Source organism: Malaya genurostris, chromosome 2 (genome assembly GCF_030247185.1).
Source record: "Malaya genurostris strain Urasoe2022 chromosome 2, Malgen_1.1, whole genome shotgun sequence".
Lineage (NCBI taxonomy): Eukaryota > Metazoa > Arthropoda > Insecta > Diptera > Culicidae > Malaya > Malaya genurostris.
In genome coordinates, this window is record NC_080571.1 from 36,395,946 (window position 1) to 36,419,982 (window position 24,037).

The 24,037-nt window shown below is 36.5% G+C and overlaps 1 protein-coding gene across 2 annotated transcripts in view; it reads left to right on the top strand.

Moving 5' to 3' along the window:
* LOC131429623 (glycogen synthase kinase-3 beta) overlaps positions 1–24,037 on the top strand; it is a 109,553-nt gene that overhangs the window by 80,859 nt on the left and 4,657 nt on the right. Inside the window, exons 4-9 of one of the 2 annotated variants that reach the window (XM_058593860.1) lie at positions 557–640; positions 6,356–6,409; positions 6,926–7,036; positions 7,115–7,352; positions 7,433–7,626; positions 18,319–18,505. In XM_058593860.1, the coding sequence (XP_058449843.1) occupies positions 557–640; positions 6,356–6,409; positions 6,926–7,036; positions 7,115–7,352; positions 7,433–7,626; positions 18,319–18,505 (868 nt within the window). The remainder of the gene's footprint in view (positions 1–556; positions 641–6,355; positions 6,410–6,925; positions 7,037–7,114; positions 7,353–7,432; positions 7,627–18,318; positions 18,506–24,037) is intronic. The other variant, XM_058593861.1, reaches the window with a different exon arrangement.

The following is a 24,037-nucleotide window of genomic DNA, read 5'->3' on the forward strand; positions in this document are numbered from 1 at the left end:
TACACATTCTTCCATTCGTTTCGTGAAAGAATTAGAGAAAATACTCGAACAAGGAAAAAGTTATTAAATAATCAAGTCTGGAGTAATTTCGTTACACTTTCGTATTGTAAAATTTTCCTACGAAGTCCTACGTCAAAAATCAAAATTTTTTTCTTAATTTACCTAGTGCTGTGCCTTTTGATTGTCTTTCAAACAACATTTTCTTCGTCGAACTAATTTTTAAAACAATTTGAGATAGATCCAATTACTTCCAGTGCCTTACATCAGCTGATTGCGAAAATCATAGTTTGCCACTTAACGTCAATTATACAAATGTATCTCCGGAACCAAAAGTGTCAGTCATTTGATTTTTCAACTTGGTCAATGATCCAATAGTAGCTTTTAACCGAATCGAAGTTCGTCGGAACCGGTTGATTGAGGTATCTAACACTAGGGTTTCCGAGGGTTTCAATCCAAGTTCCAGTAATTCTGAAAGATTTGAAAATTACATTATATACCATACTTATATAATCATAATAGTGCACTAATTCCAAATTTTGTTCTCTCTTATTTACAGAACCGCGAACTACAGATTATGCGACGGCTAGAACACTGTAATATTGTTAAACTAAAATATTTCTTCTACTCCAGCGGCGAGAAGGTAAGCTTCGTGCAATACTCTGCTATACTCAATCATGCATCGCATCCTGGTCCGACCTGTTTTCCCCTTAAAAAAAATTAAATAAAAAATAAAAACAATCCAATCATGTCAATTCATCCTGCTTGCATTACATCCAGTTGAGATAAATGATCTAATCGTGTTTTCGATAAGGTTCACTCAACATGGAAACAATCCCAACAGGTATCCAAAAGTACTGATGCCAAAACACAGCTGATTGATCCTGTTTGGAGTTAAATTCTCTTCGGATCAAAATTCGGGATTTTTTCAACTATAGGAACGAAAATTATTGATCATAGTTACGTGCTTTTTACTTCACCTAATAGGTTACTGAAACGCTTCGATTATTATTTCAGTACATTATCATTAATTACAATCGTGTACCACAAATAAAAGACAAAGTATTCTCTCAAGTAAACAAACTGGCAGCCAAATGCCGGAGTACGCATGTGAATAAATTATCACCGGGCGTTCGATATTTACTCGATGACAGTTGGCTTAGTTCGTTCCTTTTGTTAATCAATAATGGCAACCGATGACAAATGCAAACATTACATGGTTTCACAGAAGAAAACCTCAATTAAAGTGTCAACTATTCTTCAAACGAGCCTCGGTCGATTTGTTCGACTGAAGGCAAATTTACTTGCGATGATGTTGGTTATTTGCTCATAAATTGTACGTCTTATTGAGTATAATTTTGCACAGCAGTAATTTTGTTTATGTACAGCAAATCCCAGACCGGTAGTTAGGAAAGCAGTTGGGCGTTATTCCACTGGAAAAACTTGAGCTATGTGGTGAATTAGGCTAACGAATGTAAACAATTTTTTTTAAAGGCAAACAAGACATTATTGCAACATAGTTGATTCACTCTCGTGCAAACTACATTTGCAGGACTGTTCAATACATACAGTGTGTAAATTTTTGGATACTGTTCGGTAAATATTTTGACACTTTCGCTTGGTAAATTCTTTGAAGTCTTTTATGAAAAATACTGGACATGAGAGCTAAAACAGTCGTCTCGAAAAGTCTTTCTTATATTAAGTAGCGTCTTAGGAGACATTCTGTCTAGTATCGAAAATTTCACTTCGATTACTGCAGGTTCAGATTGCCTGCTAAATGACATTTTGTTTTTGAAACGGTAATACACTGGGGTCTTTTTTTTTCGCGGATTTCCGAAGTTACGAGGTCTAAAATTCTCTAAGACTCGAGGTCGAATTTTTCAAGAAAAAATTTTTCTTGAGAATTGACTAGATCTGGGCGTTTCATGCATTTCTAACACATTTGGTGTAAAAACAAAAAAAATTTAGTTTTGTGCTTTTTTACGCGGATTTCCGAAGTTACGCGGTTTTACCTGAGAAGTTTTACCTACGAACTGAGCAAATGTCCGTGTGTGTGTGTCGTGTGTGTGTGTGTGTGTGTGTGTGTGTGTGTGTGTGTGTGTGTGTGTGTGTGTGTGTGTGTGTGTGTGTGTGTGTGTGTGTGTGTGTGTGGGTGGGCGGGTGGGTGGGTGGGTGGGTGGGTGGGTGTGTGGGTGTGTGTGTGTGCGTGTGTGTGTTGTCAACAAAGAGGTTGAGATCTCAGAGATGATCTGTTGTTCTGTTGTTGTAGTCTAATATTATCAGTATATAGAATAAAATTTGAATATCTAACACTTGTGAATTATTTACAGTGAAATCGTCCATACTTTCTGGGACAGTCTTTATGTCTATACTGATTTCCAAAAATTTTGAAACAAATGTAAACTATAGAAACAGCTACTCAGGTGATTTTAGCTGACTTCGGCTACACCGATTTTCGAATTCCGGTTCCAGTATCGAATCGTTTCTCAAAGCTCAATCGTTTTCTCAAAAAAGGCCAAATCGAATTTCAAAATTAAATATTTAAATTAAAGAATTTATGGTCCTATACAAAATTAATTAATTTTATCCAATTCTGACTTCCGATTCTGGAATTACAGGATGATGAGTTTTTAAAATTCAAACCGATATAGAAGATTACCATCCCAGAAAAGCTTCAAAGTTGGACTCAAAACTATTGCAATTTTTTCGTCATATGGCCATACGAATCGGTTTGGGTTATGCTGGTTCCTGAATACACTGAAGTCTTTTTTTATGCGAATTTACGTACCGCATAAAAAAACCGCATAAAAAAAACCGCATAACTCTGAAAATTCGCATAAAAAACCGCATAACTCTGAAAATTCGCATAAAAAAAACGCATAACTCTGAAACTTCGCATAAAAAAAGACCGCAGAAGGGCAAACCGCATAACTCTGAAAATTCGCATAAAAAAACCGCATAACTCTGAAACTTCGCATAAAAAAAAACCGCATAACTCTGAAAATTCGCATAAAAAAAGTCGCGTAAAAAAAACGCATGAAAAAAGACCTCAGTGTACTGTATTTGTTATCAATTTTATGAAAAATACTGGACAATTTTCCGCGTGGCAAATAAAAAAAAGGCTAAAACTTTCTTTAAATAAAAAGAAGAAGCTTTATGAGGATGATTTTTGCCCCGTTGTTTGGATGGCTGTTCACCAGTTGTTCAAGATCATTCTGACACTATGCTCAGATAATCGTCACTTCGCGTAATTTAAAATGTATCTTTTTCATGTTTTCCATGAAAAATATACATTTTAAATTGGGGCGTTACGCCCCGCATATATTTCAATGGACAGTTTTTTGGGGTTTTAAAAATTAAGATATTTCATGTATTTTTCAACACATTCAGCGAGTATTTGTTCGTAATTATGAGAAATGATGGTGACGGAAGGTAGTCATGCTTATAACTCTCACGTGTTATTCTCTTTAGCTAAGATATAGAAACATTTCAAATTGTCAATCATCACACGGTAGCGCTCGCCATTGACCCTAACGTTCCACCCATCGTCGACTTTGAAGAAGTACGGCCAGATGATGCCGCCGGCCCAAAATCCACACCAAGCAGTGACTTTTTTGGGATACATTAGTAGCTCTCGCAAGGCTTCGCGATGCACTCCACAGTGGTTCGAATCAATAAAAACATGGACATAACTCAGTAGCTGCCAAACCGTTCTTTTAATGCATATAGTTGCTTTTAAGAAATTATTTACAAATATATACCGTAATTTGATTCTATCCCTAAATGTTCATGGCCTTCCTTGACAAAAAATATAACCATAACTTTTTTTTCTGAAGAGATAGAAAATTTTTTTCTTCTACAAAGTTTTAGAACTATTGAAAATAATTTACTTTGTTTTACGTTTCGGATATACAAAGCGTTTTTGTGGCAACCCCCTTAAAATCAGTTTTTTATTCATAACTTGTTTTGAGTTATTTTTTATGCATACTTTGTTTGGAATAATTGAAGAAAATAAAAAATCACATATTTTTGTTGAAGGTAATGCATAGGTTTGTTGTTTCCTGGCAAAGTTATACAACATTTTACCTCTTTTTTACCTATGATAAAACCTTACACCGAAGCGAAATATGCAACTTTATGCAGCTGATTGTTTCAAAATTTTTAGAAAAAGATATGCCCAATACTATAAAAAAAATCTAAGTGGAACTCGATGGAACTTTTTTAGGCCTTTTCAAAGTTAGTTTTAGTTATTGAATTTTGACAACCCCCTTAAAACTAGTTTTCTCATCATAACTTATTTCAAGTTATTTTTTAATCCTTACTTTGTTTGGAATAGTTGTAGAAAATATAAAATCCCATAATTTTGTAGAAAGTAATGCATAGGTTTATTCTTTTCTGGAAAAGTTATACACCATTTTACCTATTTTTACCTAGGAAACCTTGTACCGAAGCGAAATATGCAACTTGATGCAAACTTTTACAACACTTATAGGAAAATATATTCCTAATCAAATTTATTTTCCAATGAGAATATCCTGAGTACTATTCGTGTGACTCATTTTCACTATGGCCATGCTGAAACCATGAATGGTTAAGAAACGGAGGGTGTCACGCGTCTGCTATTTCTGTAACTCACTTTTGCAGTGAGCGTAGAGATGGGCAATTCGCTCCTGTTAGTTATAAATGAGAAGAAATGTGTGCATGAGCTCTTGTCAGTTCTTCAAAATGTGCATCTATCCTTCTTTAACAGATTGAATGAGCCATTGTAAATATCTTATCTCTCACTCAGTAGGCTAAGGTACATTCAGGCCACTTTTGCAGATGTGACATCAAATATGACATAATAATAATTCGCAGACAAGTTAGTTCGCATAGCATAGCATCAATGATTTCGATCATGCATATGAAAGAAAAACGACCCAAAAAACGGCGCTCAAAACAAACCTTCAGTTCAATCTAAATGAGCTGATACTTTGAATCGATTCCCTTTAGTGAGCTGATCGGTTCGGAGCTGCTCACCGGTGCTGTTTCGCACATCTCTAAGTGAGCGTCGCACGATCAACATATTGTCTTAAAAACGTGTTGCTTTGCAATAACTCAATTTATTTACACGTTTAAAAATGAAATCACTTCGTAGAGGTTTGTACTTTTACAATACTTTTTCATATTTTGTTTGGAAAATATTTTTCCATTTTTTTAATAACTGTGTTTAACTTTTGATAATTTTTCGGATTTTCAATATTTAAAACTAACTTTGGAAAGGCCTAAAAAATTGTATCGAGTTACACTTAGATTTTTTCTAATATTATTAATTGTCAAAAAGTAAACAAAACAAAAATTACAACAATTTGCTTAAGTGGCACGTGCAAGCATTAGCTTGCTTGTTTTTGCGTGTTTACGCGCATTTTGTAGTAGTAGGTAATAGAGGGAGATTCTACGTAGATAAATAAAAAAACTGTTTTTAAAATAAAATGAATATATCTCAAAAAATAATTTTTTACATTATTTATATCTTAAGCAAAAATACTTCAAATATTTTTTTCTCCAAAATAAGATAGAAAACATTTTTTTTTGTGAAAAAAAAATATTTTTATTTGAAATTGGTACTACCCCCTTAACAAAAATTAAGGTGCCACTTTCAAAAGAAGCGTAATATAATCTTGTAAAACTTCTTCGAAGACACGTTAGCTCTTAAAAATCAGATAAAGTCAGTACTGACTTTTGACCGTCTTTTTCCAGTTTTGGACCACTGTGCGCTCTCTTGAACAAGCATGAATTTTAATAGTAAAATTCAATAATTTGCAAGCGTTATTCGTTTGATCGTCGATTCATGATTAAATTATAGACCAAACTGAACAAGTTTGACAAAGACACGAATCACGCGTGATCTTTCAAAAACAGTGTTGCCAAAAATATACCAGCAAAAACTCATTCTTTAAATGGCTATATTGCATGATCTTGTAGCTGTTATTGTTTAAATTTTCTGTTCTTCAATACTTATTCAGGTTCAAAATTAGAAGGTCGACGCGAACGGAAACCAGGTAGACATGTTCAAACTATAAAACAACCGTCCGAACTGCATCAGTACTCCAAAGCATCTACCGTATAGCTATTTCTTATCATTAGACCTCATTGGCTTACAATCCATACGTTTGTGCTGATTTTATAGATAAAAAAAACAAAACTGCAAAATCATAATTAATTATCATGTTGTTTTTCTCTTTTCTAATTTTCTGTTCGGTTCCGTAACAACTTTAAAACAAAACGTCAACCACTACTATTTCCCTCTTCCTAATTGTGTACAAACACAAAAAAAAACAAAAATAAAACGTATTTCGTTGCTTCACCTCCTCGGCAGCGTGAAGATTTCCCCCTAGATATGGGCATATTTGCCGGTGCATTGCAATCACAGGTAGCAACCGAAATCAACTGAGTAAACCACGGCAAAATGATAAGCGTTTGAACAAATTTCTGTGATTTTCCTCGAGTTTGCTAGAATAAATTCAAATAATAATTCTATTAAAAAAACACACACACAGGAGCTTAAATCCATGCCGGTAGTGCTGTAGGCCAGATCATGTGTCATTGTTGAACTATTCTGATAATGAAACCGCTCTAGAAGTGCTATCGTGAGGCTCGATTTCGCTTATGTTCCCAACACTAACACCGTGTTGTAATGATAACACATCTAAAAAATAAAAAAACAGTTGCGTTCAAAGTGTGCTAGTTTCCCGATTGTTTTTGAAAAATTAAAATAAAATATCGAATTCATTTCATTACACCTCACCAAAGATGTAATATGCTTCAGGATGAAACACATGCAGTTTGGCTTCATCACGTGTACTCATTATCGCTAGCGAGTGAAAAAAACTTGGATATTGCTTTTTCGGAATAAGTTGTTAATCTGTTTCTATTTTATCCCTTGCAGAAAGACGAAGTTTATCTCAATCTAGTGCTCGAATATATTCCAGAAACCGTTTACAAAGTGGCTCGTTACTATGCTAAAAACAAACAAACGATACCAATCAATTTTATCAGAGTAAGTAAAATCTGAACCTCCTCAAACAGCCAACACCCAACTGTTCAACTCCCTTTTTTTCTTCCTGCCCTTTTACAGCTTTATATGTACCAGCTATTTAGAAGCCTTGCTTACATTCACTCGCTCGGTATCTGCCATCGTGATATCAAACCCCAGAATCTGCTGCTGGATCCGGATACGGCCGTGCTGAAGCTGTGCGACTTTGGCAGTGCCAAGCAGTTACTACAGGGCGAACCGAACGTGTCGTATATTTGCTCGCGATACTACCGGGCACCGGAGTTGATATTTGGTGCCATTAATTATACCACGAAAATCGGTAAGCTACTTGGTTTTTGCCGGATCATCCAGCAGCTGGATCGATGTTGAATGTCATGTTGTATTTTTATTTTCGGTCAGATGTCTGGAGTGCGGGATGCGTACTGGCCGAACTGCTACTGGGACAGCCAATTTTCCCCGGCGACTCCGGTGTAGATCAGCTGGTGGAAATCATCAAAGTTCTCGGCACACCGACCCGAGAACAGATCAAGGAAATGAACCCTAACTACACTGAATTTAAGTTCCCGCAGATTAAGAGTCATCCATGGCAGAAGGTAAGTGTGCCGGTTTCGGTTTCCAAACTGTCACAGAAGATTTATAGAAAACACGACAACTTTTCAGAACACTTCGGTTTCACTTTCTCGCGCTCTCTCCTCTCTATCTAACGTACACAGTTTATCTATACTGACAGGAAAAAAATAACTTTTCCTCAATAATTTACCAACTACTCACCCAGTATAACGTACAACGTACACGAAATAGAACCCAAACTCTCTACACCCACGATGATAATGTTCACATTCTCTCAGTGTGATTCGCTTCGACTCATTTCAGTTAATGCTAGAGCGAATGTCTTTCCCCTCTGCCACGACCGAGCATCAACGTATTAGAGTAAGAGATCTCCGTGTTCAGAAGTAAAGAAAAGTATATAAATAGTTAGTTAGTTAGTCACACCAAAAACAAAAGAAAACAAAAAAAAAACAGCAATTTGATCTGACCGAGGCACGATACCTCACGAGTTTGCTACTCGCAATGGCACTACACTATACCCTTTCTATACCCAGCCAGCCAGCCAGCCTGCCAGCTAGCTAGACGTGAACACACTGTTACTAAATCCATAAACCACCCAGCAAACAATTCGCACTGGACCGGACCTACAAGAACGAACAACGTTGCTGCCAGATAGATAGAAGAAAAAATAAACCTAACGTCGGGTCGGATCGAACTAGTAGTGAAAACTTTGTCGCCCTACTTTCGATCCGGGGCTCACCACTCACTGATCGGGCGAGTAGAAATGGGGAAAATTTGATGCGATTTTAGCAGACCGAGGACAGCAGTTGCACTATTGAAAGTGAATTAGGGCACATTTAAGTATGTCAATGAGCGTTAAGAGTAGTTTTTTCGAAACAATGGGGGGAAATCCGAAGGATTTTAGTATTCAATTTACATCCAACTGACTTTCAAGATCAGCGTCTTATAATTCTAGTCTCTGATCCAAAGTCACAATCACTTCAAATCTCATTTCAACTTCATGTTTCTCTTTTACGTTTCGTCTACGACTCGTCAGTGCAATGCAGTTCAAATTGAACTTCTTGTGCTCCATAATAGATCAACTTGAAACGCTAGGCCGTCGTAAGGTACTACTCTAATCCACTAATAAAAATCGGTAGAAACATGTGTTTAATGTCTATCGTACGGTAGGCCCCTACGAATGTTACTGAACCAGGATGGCAAGTGACCGGGAAAACCGGGAAAAAGTTGGGAATTCGGTTTTACCGGGAAAAAATCGGGAATTTTAGGGCAAATCCGGGAATAAATTTACTAGTCCTAATGTTAGTAACGATTTTCAGCATCATGATTTTCCTAATACAATAAATAAAAAGATGGAGGCAATTTTGTGTTTGAGCTAGAAGTTTAGTACAAGTTTTTAAACATCTTATTGTCCCACACAGATTCAATGATGCACAATCCATTGGAAATGGGGCCAACACCTCATGTCCGAACGGTTTTGTATGGGTTTGACAGTAATTTTAAATCAATAAGAGCTTTCTTAGTTGTCATCAATAACAGCACAATGAATCTCATAATGAAAAATAAGGATAATTTTTATGCTTCTGCTGGAGTTCTATTAAATCTCGGCAAACATTAGAAAAGGTTCCAAGTGCGAATGACAGTTTCTCTTTGTTTATTTCTCTTTCAATTATTACGGCGTATTCCTGTATTTTCCAACATTTTTTCAACAGCAGATCAAAAGTTGATAGTTTCAGTCGTTATTCTATGCAAAGTGTAAGCCAGAAGAATTGCCGATAGGACCGTAATAATCGAAAGAAGGAGTAAAGGAAGAGAAACTGTCATTTGCACTTAAGATCTTTTTTAGTGTTTGTCTTTAAATTTCAGAATAAGTATGCATAATGGTAAAAGTAACATCAGGTAACTTGTTCAATAGTTTTTTTAAGAATTCTTAGGAGCCGTATTTTTAGTTGCCGGCTAATGATTCCCCTAATTTCACCAAAATTTGTCTCAGTAATGTCAAATTGTAACAATACTTATTAGTAATCTTGGTATTGATTTCAATAGGATTCACAAAATCGAGAAAGATGTCTACTTTCATTTTATACACCGTTTGCAAGGAGTATTTGATTTCCTTCTTTGACAGCTAAAATTGGTTTTTCAGAGTTCGTAAGAGCCTGTTCGGTGAATCTCTGTTAAATTTATTTTGAAGATTATCTGCTATGATGAGGATATTGATGTTGACGAAGGAGCAGTCGAGGATTGTCGATGATAGGCGAATCAAATTTAGATCATCTTAGTCACTAGAGGCATAGATTGTTGTTGTTTTTCCAAAATGACAAGCGTACATGCTAAGAATTCTAGAAGAATTTTTCGCTAAAACCCAACTCTGAAAGAATATTGTATGTGTTGTTAGTAATGACCACTCGTCCTCATATGCACCTCTTGCACTGCACAACTGGGTAAATAGGCTCTGTGAGAACTTGTATGCACACATTCAGGAGAGGCTTCAGTGGCTTATGCTTATGGAAGTTGAAAACAAATTGCTGTCTCAGTTGCAACGTCGAAACGGTTCTGATATCATACCATATAAGCAGTACACAACCCGTAAATTTTTTTCACGAGACGCCACTGGTTGTTAGAAGGAATCGGGTTTGCGGGAGGAGTGTTGTGCTTTAGTTAATTCATTTTTAATTTTTAACCTTATACTATACCAGGCTAAAAAAGTATTGGAATACACTAGAGATGGTCAGTCGCGTACGGTCCAAAAGAACTAGTTCTCCTCGAAGATTGAGTGAACTGGAGTTCTTTATTGAAGAATGATATCTCTCTATTCTTCTCAATGGAAATGAAAGTAATCGAGTTCTTTGAGTATGTATACAAATAAGTTGCGTCTTTCGGAACGTTTGGTGGTTTGAAGAATGATTGTTGAACACATGCAAAAGCACTCACTATTATTGAATCTACACTGTTTACTACAAAATATAATTTGTCGCTCTCTTATTATTTTCGAAGAAACATAAAAAAAGTTTCAGACTGATCGCTTTCATCGCCGTTGGCCAGATATGTTTCTTGTTTTAATCCTATTGTTACATCGAAGTTACTGGCGAAGTAAAAGACAAAATAAAGATGCTGGAATACATTGGGCTTGATGGTACTGTTAGTTCATAAGATAAACGTTTGGTCAAACTGTAGACGAGATTTTTAATCGTAGTTTCAAGCAGATACCCGAAAAATACTTATTTCTCAACGCTCGATGTTTTTTTGGACATGAGATTTCAAGCTTGAATGAGAGAAATATTTAAAAAAACTGAACATAGGCTATTTGGGCCTGTTCAAAAACCAGGAATTTTTAGTCTCGCGTACCGGGAAAACCGGGAAATTGAAATCGCTAATTCACTTGCCACCCTGCTAAACGTAATGCTTTTTGTTCGGTTCTCTAGCATTCAGCTCAGCGCTGCTCTAACATTTCAATACCATTCTTGTAGAATGAATTATCTTTTGCATCAAAATAAGCGTTCCTTTCAGCGATAACTTCCTTGTTGGAGTAGAGTCTGCTTTCTTAGAGCATTTATTGAGGTCTTCAAACAGGTTGTAGTCGCTAGGGTTGTATACGGTCAGTATGATGGGCGCAACAATTTAAAGCCCAATTCATGAAATTTCGACATTTTTTTGGTAAAAGGGCACTTTTTGATGTGGAACACATCTTTATTTTCTATATATAGGGGTGCAAATCAGAAACTCGAGGAAAAATACACGTAGAAATGTGGTCAGGTTTTAAACACTTACAGCTCAGTCTATTTTGTATCAATTATTAATATTATTTCATTATTTGATTGGAAATATTTCTAAGTTTCGATTTGAAAGTATCAAGCTACGTTTTTTCAATTATAAATGATTGAAATTTTGATTAGTAGCGAGCAGTGTCCTATTTTGTCTGCTAAAAATCTCCGGCATACCGGATTTCCCTGCCATAGACGACGGTTTTGAAGGAGCATGCGATATATCAAAGGGAAACCATCGCTCTGATTGGTCAATCGATGCAAAAGCGAAGCTGTTGGAAGCACGCGAATCTATAGATAGATGCGAAATTATATCTAATGTTTCAGTCCTACGCGTAGCATGCTAGAGGTAGGTTCTTGCTAGACAGTAAGACAAAATGTGCCATAAAACTATTTGAAGCTTTAATTGGTATGCTCTGATCTTGTGTCATGCAAGCTCGGAGGAAATTCCATTTTATGTCGTTTCGCCTAAGCCAGGAAAAATTAAGAGTGCTTAAGATTATTTTCTAATTTATATAAGATGAACTCGATTAATAATGAGAAAAAGTTTTTCGCTCCAACCGAAATCGCAGAATAGTAGAGAAACTTAACGCTAAAAAATACCAAAAACTGCTTGCATACAAAAATTGAACACAAGCTTGGCGAAGAGAAGATTTAATGACGAAATCCGTATCGCAAGTATGTACAAAGATGTAATTGCATACATTTGGGCTATTGATGTAATTTCGTCAGCTGTAAAACAAATACAAATCAAGACAAACAATGTTCGGTGTTGGTTGCTAATCGAGATCAATCTAAGCAGACTCTCGTGCAATTGAGAATTCAAAAGTGTGACGATTGATTGAACTGTTTGATTGTAGATCATTAGAAATTTTGGTTGCCTTGTTCCACATCAATGGTTGCGAACAGTCCTATGGGGCTGATCCTTGTAATCTTCATTTGGGGTCGTTTCTCACAGATTTCGTGCTTCAAACGCATCAAATGGCCAATGCTACGTTCGCAATTGTTAGTCGATGAAAAAAATTTCACGAGCATCGCGAAATTATGAGGCCATAACCTTACTGGTCCACATGTGCGTTTTTGGCCGTTTTGGACAATTCTCACTCGGCTGACGAACCTCTTCCGAATTTTGAAAAGTTGTCTTCAGTCATTAGGCACATTTTGATCGGATACATCAATAACCAAAGTTGCCTTATTTTGTATCCCGCAAAAAACTCTCATTTTTGTGGTTTGTGATCGGGAGGAATCCTTGATTCGTACTTTTTCAAACATGACGCTGAAAACAACGTTATCGTTAATGGAGTTCGCTATCGTTCGATGATTTTCGATATTTTATTACTCAGAATAAACGAACTGAATCTGGTTGACATGTGGTTTCAACAAGACGGTACCACATGCCACACAGCACGCGAAATTATTAACATATTGCGGAATCATTTTGTTCAGCAATTCGTCTCTCGCTTTGGACCAGGGAATTTGACGCCAATTACACAGAATGAAACTTTCGTATGGATATCTCAAAGCATCGTCATGGCCAATATTTAATGAAATAATCTTCAAAAAGTAAATGGCGAGGATTGATCTTTAATCTCCGATAACGGTTTCATACTTCATGCCAGTTTTTGTGTTTTTTAAGAGTCTAAACGCATAAAAATCACCCTTTGCATTCTGAATTGTGTTCGAATCACCGTTGTTTCCGATTTGTCCCACATGAATTTAAAAAATAGTATGCAAGTTTCCACATGGTAAATGTTTTCTAGGCCGTTCGAAGCGCTTCTACTACTTAGTGATCAGTTCTCAAAAAGTCAGATAAATTTCTTACACACAAATGAAACCTGGACTTGTACGTCGCAAATTTCGAAGAAAGTTGTGATTTAACATCTTATAAAATGCACATAAATCAAGCATCGCAGTTCACACAAATTTATAACATCTAAAATTGTCCGATTGAAATTCGATGAAATAGAAAACAAAAAATCGGTAACGGTTGCGATTCGAATTGATATTCACATGATCATCAAATATGAACGTTATTCGAATGGACCACAGAGGTATAAGTTTTATCTTATTTTTATTTTGACTTTTCGTCTTCATGCGGTACCAAATACAGTCATAAATCCATTACAATTGCTTTATCCCGTCATTTAGTACAGAAGTTGAATTTATTCTTGTGAAATCTACTCACTTGACAAGCTAGGTTTTCATGAATAGCTTCGTTTGTGGAATTAGGTCGCCTGTAAAATGATTGCCTTTCTCATATGGAAAGGCTATACATTCACTGTAAAAACAAAAATTTGAAGGTTAAATCGAATTTCACAAATTCAGATTCATATGGAATGTGTCTTACGATGCCACAAAAAGCATCGGATTGAATTTTATTCGAAGCTGACGTCCGGCTCCGAAATTACAGGCTTTTGAGTAGAAAAAATACAATTTCAACAGTGTGTTCGTTAGATACATGACGCTGGAAAAACGATCAAAATCCTTTGAAATTAGCCATATAATTTTCCAATTGCGTAGATCTGGTTAGTTGATAACCAAACGACCAGTTATTACGCGTTTATTTTTTACGCGGATCTCCAAAGTTACGCGATTTTTATGCGAATTTTCAAAGTTATGCGGTTTTCTTGTTTTGTCTTAGCGTCAAGATCTGATGTTATCATGAAATTTTTCGAGATTAAACGAGATATCGACATTCCATACATTTCTAAGACATTTGGCATACAAATATGTTCGATTCCGGAAATATCAAAAAGTCGATTTTTTCCAACAAATTTTTGTCAAGAAAGCTCCAGATCTCGATGTTCCATGAATTTTGATACTCGACAACAGAAAAAAATTTCTATAGCTTTGCGTTTTTTACGCCGATCTCCGAAGTGGTAAAAACAATGGTCAAAAACTCCAAAACGGAACTCTTCATAGATTTCAGACACATGGCCGCCACGACTATTGTCCACAAAGGTCATTCTGGAGGTTCAATTTTCGACCACTTTTTCAAGCATTTGAGGACGTATCTCAGCAATGGCACTTTGAAAATTGGTTTCCAAAGCATCAATCGTTTATCCACATAAACCACTTCCCCAAAGAAAATAATCGTGTGGCGTCAAATCACCGGTCCATTTCTCGAAATAATGTTCTCGTTGAAATTTTCTTTCAATCGGTCGATTGTTTCGGCCGCAGTATGACAAGTGGTACCTTCCCGTTGAAAACACATTTCATCCACGACCATATCTTGAAGATTTGGCAACGAAAATTCATCGACCATGATTTTCAATTTTTTTAATCAGGACCTTATTTCGAAACGTACCAGTTGGAATGAAAAAATTAAATTCGGTGGGATTTAAAATCAAATTGAGTAAAAGTTAAAAGTCATTGAGTTTTATAGCTGGAAAAGAGATGCAAAGCGGATTGCGCTGAAATGATTTGCTTCATACGTCTACTGCTTTGAAACTAAGCAACTGATTTGTCTCAGTGTAGGTCTCGTAACTCTGCACTCAGACAAAAAATATATGGAATTTCATAGTGATATCGTATGGCTTTTAGCCACAAACATATCGTATGCGAATCATAAAACCGCCTTATGAAGTCACGAAAATTTGCATTCCAATAAAAAACCTAATGAAATTCTTTTTTAGGAAAATTGTGCGAAATTTCTATGACAAACATAACTTCTCTTACATACCGTGGAATTCATAAGTTGTTCGTATGAAAACTATAATAGTGATAGATGAGATGTATACTGCAGAGTCATAAACATAATTCAGGTATATTTTTCATATTGTTTTTTTGAAATTGTGATTTTGAAATTGTCATTTTGATGATTTTTGATGCACTATAAGATTTGATGCACTATTAGATTTTCACTACTCATTTTACCTGAGTGTGCGGAACAAATACTAGGTCTGCAGGTTTGTCTGTAAATTCGCAGATTTCAAAAATAAGCTGCAAACAAGTTTTTGGTGCAGATTTTGTGCTTTTCGCAGATATTCGTTCAAAATTTATAAAATTTATAGACTTAAAATCGGTGCGATCTGTTATTTTTTTTTTGTTCGCCAAACCGATTCCGTACATCATACCTTATAGAGAACATGAGTTCCGCAATTTTTTCTCCGAGTTCACAGACTTTTTCAACCTGGCCTGAATACATCTTTTCACCTAGCATTTCTGCTACTCTACGCAGTTTCTAACCATTTATGGTAACATTAGTTACAACACAATCACAAAGATAAATTTGGAATACGAAGTTAAATGAATTATTATTTGCACAAACCGTTTCCCGCGGGAGACACATCCCAATAATTCCAGTATATGAGAAACAGTGATGCCATGTTTGCAGATTTATCTCTGAATTCACAGATTTCAGATTAACACTGCAGATATTTATAGACGCACAAATTTTGTAGGATTTTACTAATCTGCTCATACTTGCATATCAGTCCTATATTGAAAATCGACATGTTGAGAAAAAGATGAATACATATTTCGGTGATAATTCGATTTTTTCCGCTACTGTGATGATTGATCCGTTATTCTATTGAATCACATACATGGATTACATTATCAATTTTTTTGTCTGGACATAAAATCGGTTACGCAACAAGATGGGACCCATATACAAGTACTTTTGTTAACGAACGAATAGATACTCGCATACCACCCAGTAAATCCGAACATCGGACGCATCGTGCACGAAAGCTTTTGATTGCGTTTCAAGCTTACATAGTGTATCGGTAGAACAAAAGAGTGAAGATATACCTAAGCAGAGAACGGATGTCTGATACTCAGGGGATGGGATATATCGGGGCTGGATTTCCAACCCCGAACATAGGACCAGAGTTTTTCTGGCCCTAAGAGGTCTCTATGATCGAAACAAAGAATGTTTAACACTCTTTCACATCCTATCGGTGCGACGTTGGCTCGAAAATGCCTTGTTTGATATTCCTTCGCTCTGTTTCTCTAGCGAAACATAATGTAAACATAAAGCTTTTTTTAGATCGACGCGGTTGATGCAAATGGTGCAGAATTGTCCGATGACGGGCCGATCGAAGCGCTACGATCGGCCCCATATCGTGCTCAATCGATCCGATAATCGGGCCGATGATCGGACTTATGCGGGTCGACAAATTTCACTGGGCAGTCACATCTTAGCATGCTATGCTTCTCTCGCACGTGGCAAAATTTCATGTTTGATTTTCCATTCGTGTGAAATCCGTTTGATATCGTATCAGGTCTTGATGCAACTAAATTGTGTGGTGGAGACTCCTCTACGGAAGACTGCTCAAATAGTGTCTTTGTACGTTTCAATGCCACCAACAATCGAGAGAAATATTCTGGAATCTCTCGTTCAGCACAGTACGTTGGAGATAATGGTCAAAGCTATGGCAAAGGAACTGAATCTTTTCCTAAAGCTGGTGCTTCGGAGGATGAAATTGTGAGTATGAATGGGAGCAATTCGTTTGAATCTGAAGGAAGCTATTTTGACGAGGAACTGAGATCGAAACGCAAAATATCCAAGAAGAATTATCGTAAGATCGATTCAAAGATAGTTTATCTTACATTATCATTACATGCACTGCCAGTGCTAAATATTGGTACAGTGGCCAGAAAAAAATGCAACCTGTACATTTTTAATGACTGAAGCGTGATTTTTGAGGCGTGTGACAGAAATTATCAAATACTAAATAGTCATTTTTGAAATTTACATCATTCGAACATTTAACTTTCATTTTCGTTCGCTAAAGAACGATTTTTCACACTAAAATTGAAGCAGTGTGATGGCAGAATCTATTTCAAACCGACTTAAAAATTTAACCTGCCATCCCTGCAATGCAATGAAAGTGTCTTAAAATTCATAGCATAGGCAATATTTTTTTTTCTTTTTTTAACACTATGGTAATTTTTGCAGGATAACTTTGAAGGAGTTTAGAATTCTGTTCATGATAGTAATATGAAACTCACATATCTCTGAGCAACTAAAATAACTATTTCAACTAGAACAGCTTCGTAAATTTTCATCATGAAACCATTTCCCCGCGTGAAAAACTCCAGCCATGCGCAGAATCAATGTTTGTTCGTTCTTACACTCATACACGTGTCTTTAATCATCTGTCGTCTCTGTGCTCTGTTGGTCGAACTAATCTGTTCGTTCGTTCGTTCGTTATTGAGTTTCGTTGATTCGTTTAGTTCCTTACTAACTGGAGGTCTTGGAGATGCCTTGGCACAGTATCCGAGTAGCCGTACGGCGCTTTCAATTTCACCGCTCCATTACTACTACTTCATTTCAGCGAAATCGAACAGCTTAGTAGCATCTCCCAGTAGAATGTCCAGCCTTTGTTCTTTTTTGTTTTTACTTTTTTTCTAAATATCGAGCTTCAATCGTTTGCCTGTTCACTCTTCCATACAGGAATCATAGTTTCACATCGATATTAACTTTTGACTGCCGTCATGCCTGCCATGGTGTTGCAATCTGTTGTTGTTGTTGTTGTTGTAATGCTGGCCTGCAAAGCGAAATAATAACCTCTCACTTTGAGCGATAGATTTTTTTTCTACTTAGTGCTACTAAGCTGTGCCCTTTGTTTTCTAAACGATCCTTGCTGACAGTTTTATTTAGCTGATGTGAGTCGAAAGCGATAACCTGATGGTCTGACAGCAAAGCGTGGATTCTACCGTTTTTTTGGGTTGAAATACTATCAGTTTCTTCTAATGTACTTTAATTTTGTTTCGTTTAGTATGATAACTGAACCATTTTGTTATATTTTCTTTTGTTTTTTTTTCTTCGTTTTAACAATATTTTTCCTCTAATTGATCGGATTTCTCTTTTTCATTCCCTTTGATGACTTACACTAATCGAAAACCTAAACCTGTCTGCCGTTGGACGCAGTGCACCGCCGATGTTGACCACTAACTAATGATTGTTTTTGTTTTTTTTCATCCAACCGTATCATCCGTATCTAGGTATTCCGGGCACGTACCCCTCCGGATGCGATTGCTCTGGTGTCCCGGCTGCTAGAGTATACACCGGGAACCCGAATTACGCCCATCCAAGCATGTGCGCATCCGTTCTTCAACGAGCTGCGAGAGGGCAACAAAACACTACCGAGCGGGCGCGAGTTCCCGCCACTGTTTAACTTTACCGAGCAAGGTAAGTACAGAATGGACTGGAGATAATCCAAGTTGAAACAACGAAACATCGCAACATGGCTTCACAGGACCATGTCAAGACTTAAATGACCATATGCTGCTAACAAAGACTCTACCAAACTGAATTCTTTTCCCAGTGTCGGCAAATAAACTAAACTAAAAGCAATATTCAAGATTTCAAATAATAAGATTTCACTATCGCCAGTTTCCGATGTTTGCAAAAAGAATCCGACTGTACGAGAAAAAGTTTTAATTAAAATAACTTGTTTTTCACTAAACTTTCCCATCGTGCAATATACGGACGATTTGTGTAGAACATATCTTGGCACAAAATTCTTCAAATCGATTCTATTTTTTTCAATTGATTTCGTTCAGTAATTAATTCGATTATTATTTTTTTCAATATTCGAAGATTTGATCAATCTTGTGAACATAACTTGTACAATACTTTTTTGTAGGATTTGTCATTATTCAACTAGAATCATTTGAAAAAAAAAAATAATGGAAAAGAAATTTGTCCCAATAAGGTAATTATGTTTTTAACCAAACGATCATACATTCAGGGTTGTTACGGTCGCACGAATTTCCCGATTTTCGCGGGGATTTTTGCAAATTTTTTAAGGTTGTGAGTATTGTGAAACCTTTAAAAAATAAAGAAGGGGCGAACGTTTCAGCAATTGGTCGAGCTGGCCGAATTGGTGAATTTTCACCTTGAACAAACCAAAACTTACTAGAAGGCGGTTCTATCAAATGTTCTTCGATCTCGAGTGATACAAATTGCAAAATATTTCAACAGAGCTGTTACCAGGACTTACAAAAACTTTTCGTTATATTCCCATTCCAATGCGGAAATCGAAAGAAGATTTTCGCACTCAAGGATATTGATGGCTGATGGAAGATATCGTATCAGTGAAAACAGTGAATAATGCAAAGAAAATAATAATTGGAATGCTATTCTTCAATAATATGGTAACAAATTTTGTGTATGATAAAAATCGCTTTCTTAAATTTGCACGACAGGCTTACGAAGCGAAGTTGACGAGAAAAGAAACGAAGAAGTTCTGGGATTCCATCCGTGGTGATAAGAAATTGTTCTAATAGTTTGTTGGTTTCACTATCCAACATTCTCAATTGTTCTTTGCGTTCTGGAATTTTTCCTGAAATATGGAAGAAACAAAAGTATATTATCCAACTACCGTGGAATTTCTGCTTTGTGCGCTGTATCGAAGCTGTTTGAAATTAAAGTTCTGGGTTTTATAACACATAGTTGCTCTAACTACATGTCTGAGACTCAGCATGGATCCATGTCAAAGCCTTCAACTTTCCCAAATTTAGTAACCTACACTTCCTTGATCATACGTTCTTTACAAGCTCGACTACAAGTAGATTCTATATACACCGGTTTTGCTGCTGCGTTCGACAAAATCAATCATCACATAACGATCTCCAAGTTAAGCAGACTGGGATCATTTTTGAATTGGCTTCGATCAACTAACCAATCTAACGGGTAATGAAATGATAGTGAAAGTAGGAGCCTGTACAATCTCACCATTTCCTGTTACCTCTGGAGTTCCTCAAGGAAGTCACCTTGGACCGTTTATAACTTTATTGTATCTCAACGATCTAAATTTTTCGATCAAGTGTATGAAATTATCGTTCGTCGATGATTTTCTTATTTTATATTTCAAAATGGTTTCAAATGCCACTAAATCTCTTTTAGTCGCAAAACGTCTGTATTCAAGTTCGACTATGATATTTCACAAATTGTTCTCGAACGCGCATCGTCTGTTAAAGACCCGGATATGCTTTTGGATTTCAAGTTAAATTTTAAGAAGCACATAGAGTTTACTATCTACAAAGCCTCTAAACTAATAATGCAGTTTGCAGATGACTACTGCAATCACGACTGGACTCAACGTAGCATCAATAGCAAATAAAATGTCAAGATTTCTCACAAAACAGTCGATTGCATTCAAAAAATTGGTATGAAGATAAACCCGGCAAAATCAGCTTCAATAATCTTTACAAGAAAATATGATCCTGAAATTATAATAAAAATTGAAAATAGTATAGTTCCAGTTGTAACACACCACAGAATCTTAGGTGTACAAATTGATCACAAGCTCACTTTCAAAAATCACATAATAACTACCGTAGCAAAAGCAAAAAATAAAATAAACATAATTAAAATGATCACCAAAAGACGAAACGGCGCTCACCAAGAACAAGCGTTAAAGATCTCAAATGCAATAGTCCGTCCACACCTCGATTATGGTTTATCAATCACCGCAGCAGCTCCAAAAACTATATTCTCCAAACTAGAATCGATACAACACCTAGCAATCCGTACTTCCATGAGATTACTTCCATCCACTCCTAACCACGTAGTCATCTTTGAAGCAGGTGAACTACCACTCAAATTAAGAGCGGAATACATCACATTAAAAGGAATAGCAAAAACAATATACTACAAAAATAGCTCGATTCTTCATTCACTTTATTATATAATAGGATTATAACAATTACCAAAACATACTTCTTACCTTGAAAAAATAGCAGCACTCAGTAACTATCACCTCTATCAATTAAACAAACAAATTAATCCTCTTAACAATTAAAATTAGTTGCATAGTAAACTAATAATCTGTAACGAAATAAAAGATCTGAAAAAGAAAAATCTGCCAATAAAAACACAAAGAGACTTTGTTAAATGCATGATAATTAACGAATACAAAAACTACTATCATTTATACACAGATGGTTCCAAAATCCAAAACCAAGTAGGATATGGATACTATGATCCTCAGAAAAAAATATCATTTAGTAGAAGACTTCAATCCGGTTTCACGATAATGAATGCAGAAATAGTTGCTGTGATAAAAGCACTAGAATATGCAACAAACCAAGAAACAAACAATTTAGTACTTTTCACAGACTCCAAAAGCGCTTGTCAATCTCTTGAAAAGTTAGATAATAGCAACAACTATCTCTTCACAGAATTTAAGAACACAGTATTAGCCCACAAAATACATGTACAATGGATCCCGAGTCACAGAGACCTACTGGAAAACGACAGAGCAGATCACGCAGCTAAATTAGGTACAACAAGAAATATAACAGACAATAATAACCTCACATTAGGAGACCTACAAATAGTAATTCGAGATGAACTTTGGAAAATATGGCAGGACAAATACAACTTTATCTCTGAAGAAAAAGGAAAATTTCACTTTGAACACTCCAAAACTGTAACACAAAAACCATGGTTCAAACAAACATGGATTAAACATCAACACATTAACACCACAGAAGCAATAGTACTGTCCAGATTCAGAACAGGTCACACATCAACTAAACAAAAACTTGCACAATGGAATTACTACCCAAATGATCGTTGCGACTACTGTAAAATAACCGAAGACATAGATCACATTCTCTACTACTGCACTCAATTTGATCAAATCAGAATCACTTTCCCTGCATTACATAATAAAAAAAACTGGCAGATATTCTAACTGAAAAAAAATCCTAGCAAATATCTGGAAATAGTCAGGTATCTTAAAACAATCAACAAACATGTTTGAGAAAAAAGATAAAAAGGAAAAATAAAGCAATGCCAACTAGATTACAGCCGCTATAAAATTTAAAAAGTACACCATAAACACATAAGCATTAGTTCGATACGATTAATTTAGCAACGCAATGAAAATACACCACAAGACCTGGCTTTATGGACCGATAGGTCTGAGCCAAAAGAGAGAGCAAAAAAAGCCTCTAAACTATTGGGATTTATTTTTCGTGTTCTCTGATGTACATTGCCTGTAAGTTCTGTATTGCGCTTTAGTTCGCTCAACTCTCGAATATGCTGCGGTTGTCTGGTCACCTTATTAGCAAAACGAAATCCAAGATTTAGTTACTCTAGAAGCACTAGTATGTATCATCGTATCGGTATTTTGTCATCCTGACAACTGCTTCTGTGTTTTCAATGTCTTCGTTAGCAAAACTTCAGAGAATTTCGTATTGTATCCGCATCGGTCTTGGCTCTGCTTTCTCATATTAAAGCTTAGTTCAGATAGAATTGGAACAAAGACATTTGCCTGAATTTCAGTTGTTTATTATTGAATTCAAGATCTTTTTTTATACAAATGTAGCGTTTTCTTCATACTTTTAAAAAAAAATCGGATAAAATTATTCGTCACGGTGTCGAAGGAATTCTCGAATTTTTCCTGTAGCACGGCTCATTAGGCGGCGCACACCTTCTTCGTCCATCGTTTTAGCTATCTTATTCCACCAGGTCGTCATCTGCTGTATGTCTTTGACAACCTTTCCCTTTGCCTTGAGTCTCCTCTTCATGATTGCCCAGTATTTCTCAATAGGGCGAAACTGGGGGCAGTTGGGTGGGTTAAGGTTTTTCGGAACAAACAGGACCCCTTTCTCTGCATACCATTCTTGAACGACTTTGCTGTAATGACAGCTTGCCAAATCTGGCCAAAACATTACGGGATGGTCGTGGGATCGAATGAACGGTAAAATTCGTTTTTGGAGACACTCTTTTTGGTATAGTTCCGATGTCATTGTCTTATTTGTAACGAAAGCTTTCGTATTTTGCCACAGTTGCAAATGCCCTGCCAAATCATAAATTTTCTTGCAAATTTGTCGGCAAAAACAAATATAAATTTGGCTGGAACATCCCCCCGAGCCGTTGCCAGGTAAAATTTTTGACTTGGGCTTTGCCCGAATTCAGCCTTGACATAGGTTTCATCGTCCATCAGAACTTGGTCAGCACCTGGTCATATAGTTTCCAATCACAAATTCTGACCACACTATTCTGTTTTATGGTCCGATTTGGCTGTTTGCTAGCTCGATACGACTTGATTCCTTCCCGGAGTCGAGTTGTCCTCACGGTACTATGGGCAGCACCGATTTTTCTGGCCAAATCACAGTCCGGCAGATTAAGATTCCTCTTAATCGACTTCAAAATCTTACCACGCAGTTTCCGGTCGACAGTTCCACTCCGACGATTGGCTGCTGCGTTTTCGGACGCTTCGGACGGCTTTCGCCAGCTGTGCGCCACTCAGATGACTGCCGCTTCGACTCTGGAGTGTAGTGATATATCCATGTTTCGTCCATGGTCACGTAACGATGCAAGAAATCTTTTTTGTTGCGAGTAAATAGCGATAAACTGCTTTCTGAATCATCGACTCGTTGCTGTTTTTGTTCCATCGAAAGCAATCGCGGCACCCACTTGGAAAAAACCTTTTTCATGCTCAATTTTTCATGAAGGATTGCTCAATTTTTCATATCATACACTTCCATATGATATCTGTGTCATCTCAGCAATCTCACGGAGCTTCAGTTTACGATCTCTCAATATAATTTTTGTCACTTCACTCACATTTTCCGGTGTAACGTCTTCCACAGGTCTACCCGAGCGTTCCGCGTCATTTGTGTCGGTACGACCACGTTTAAACTCGGCGAACCACCGACAAATCGTTGCTTTTGATGGACAAGAGTCCGGATAACATTTTTCAAT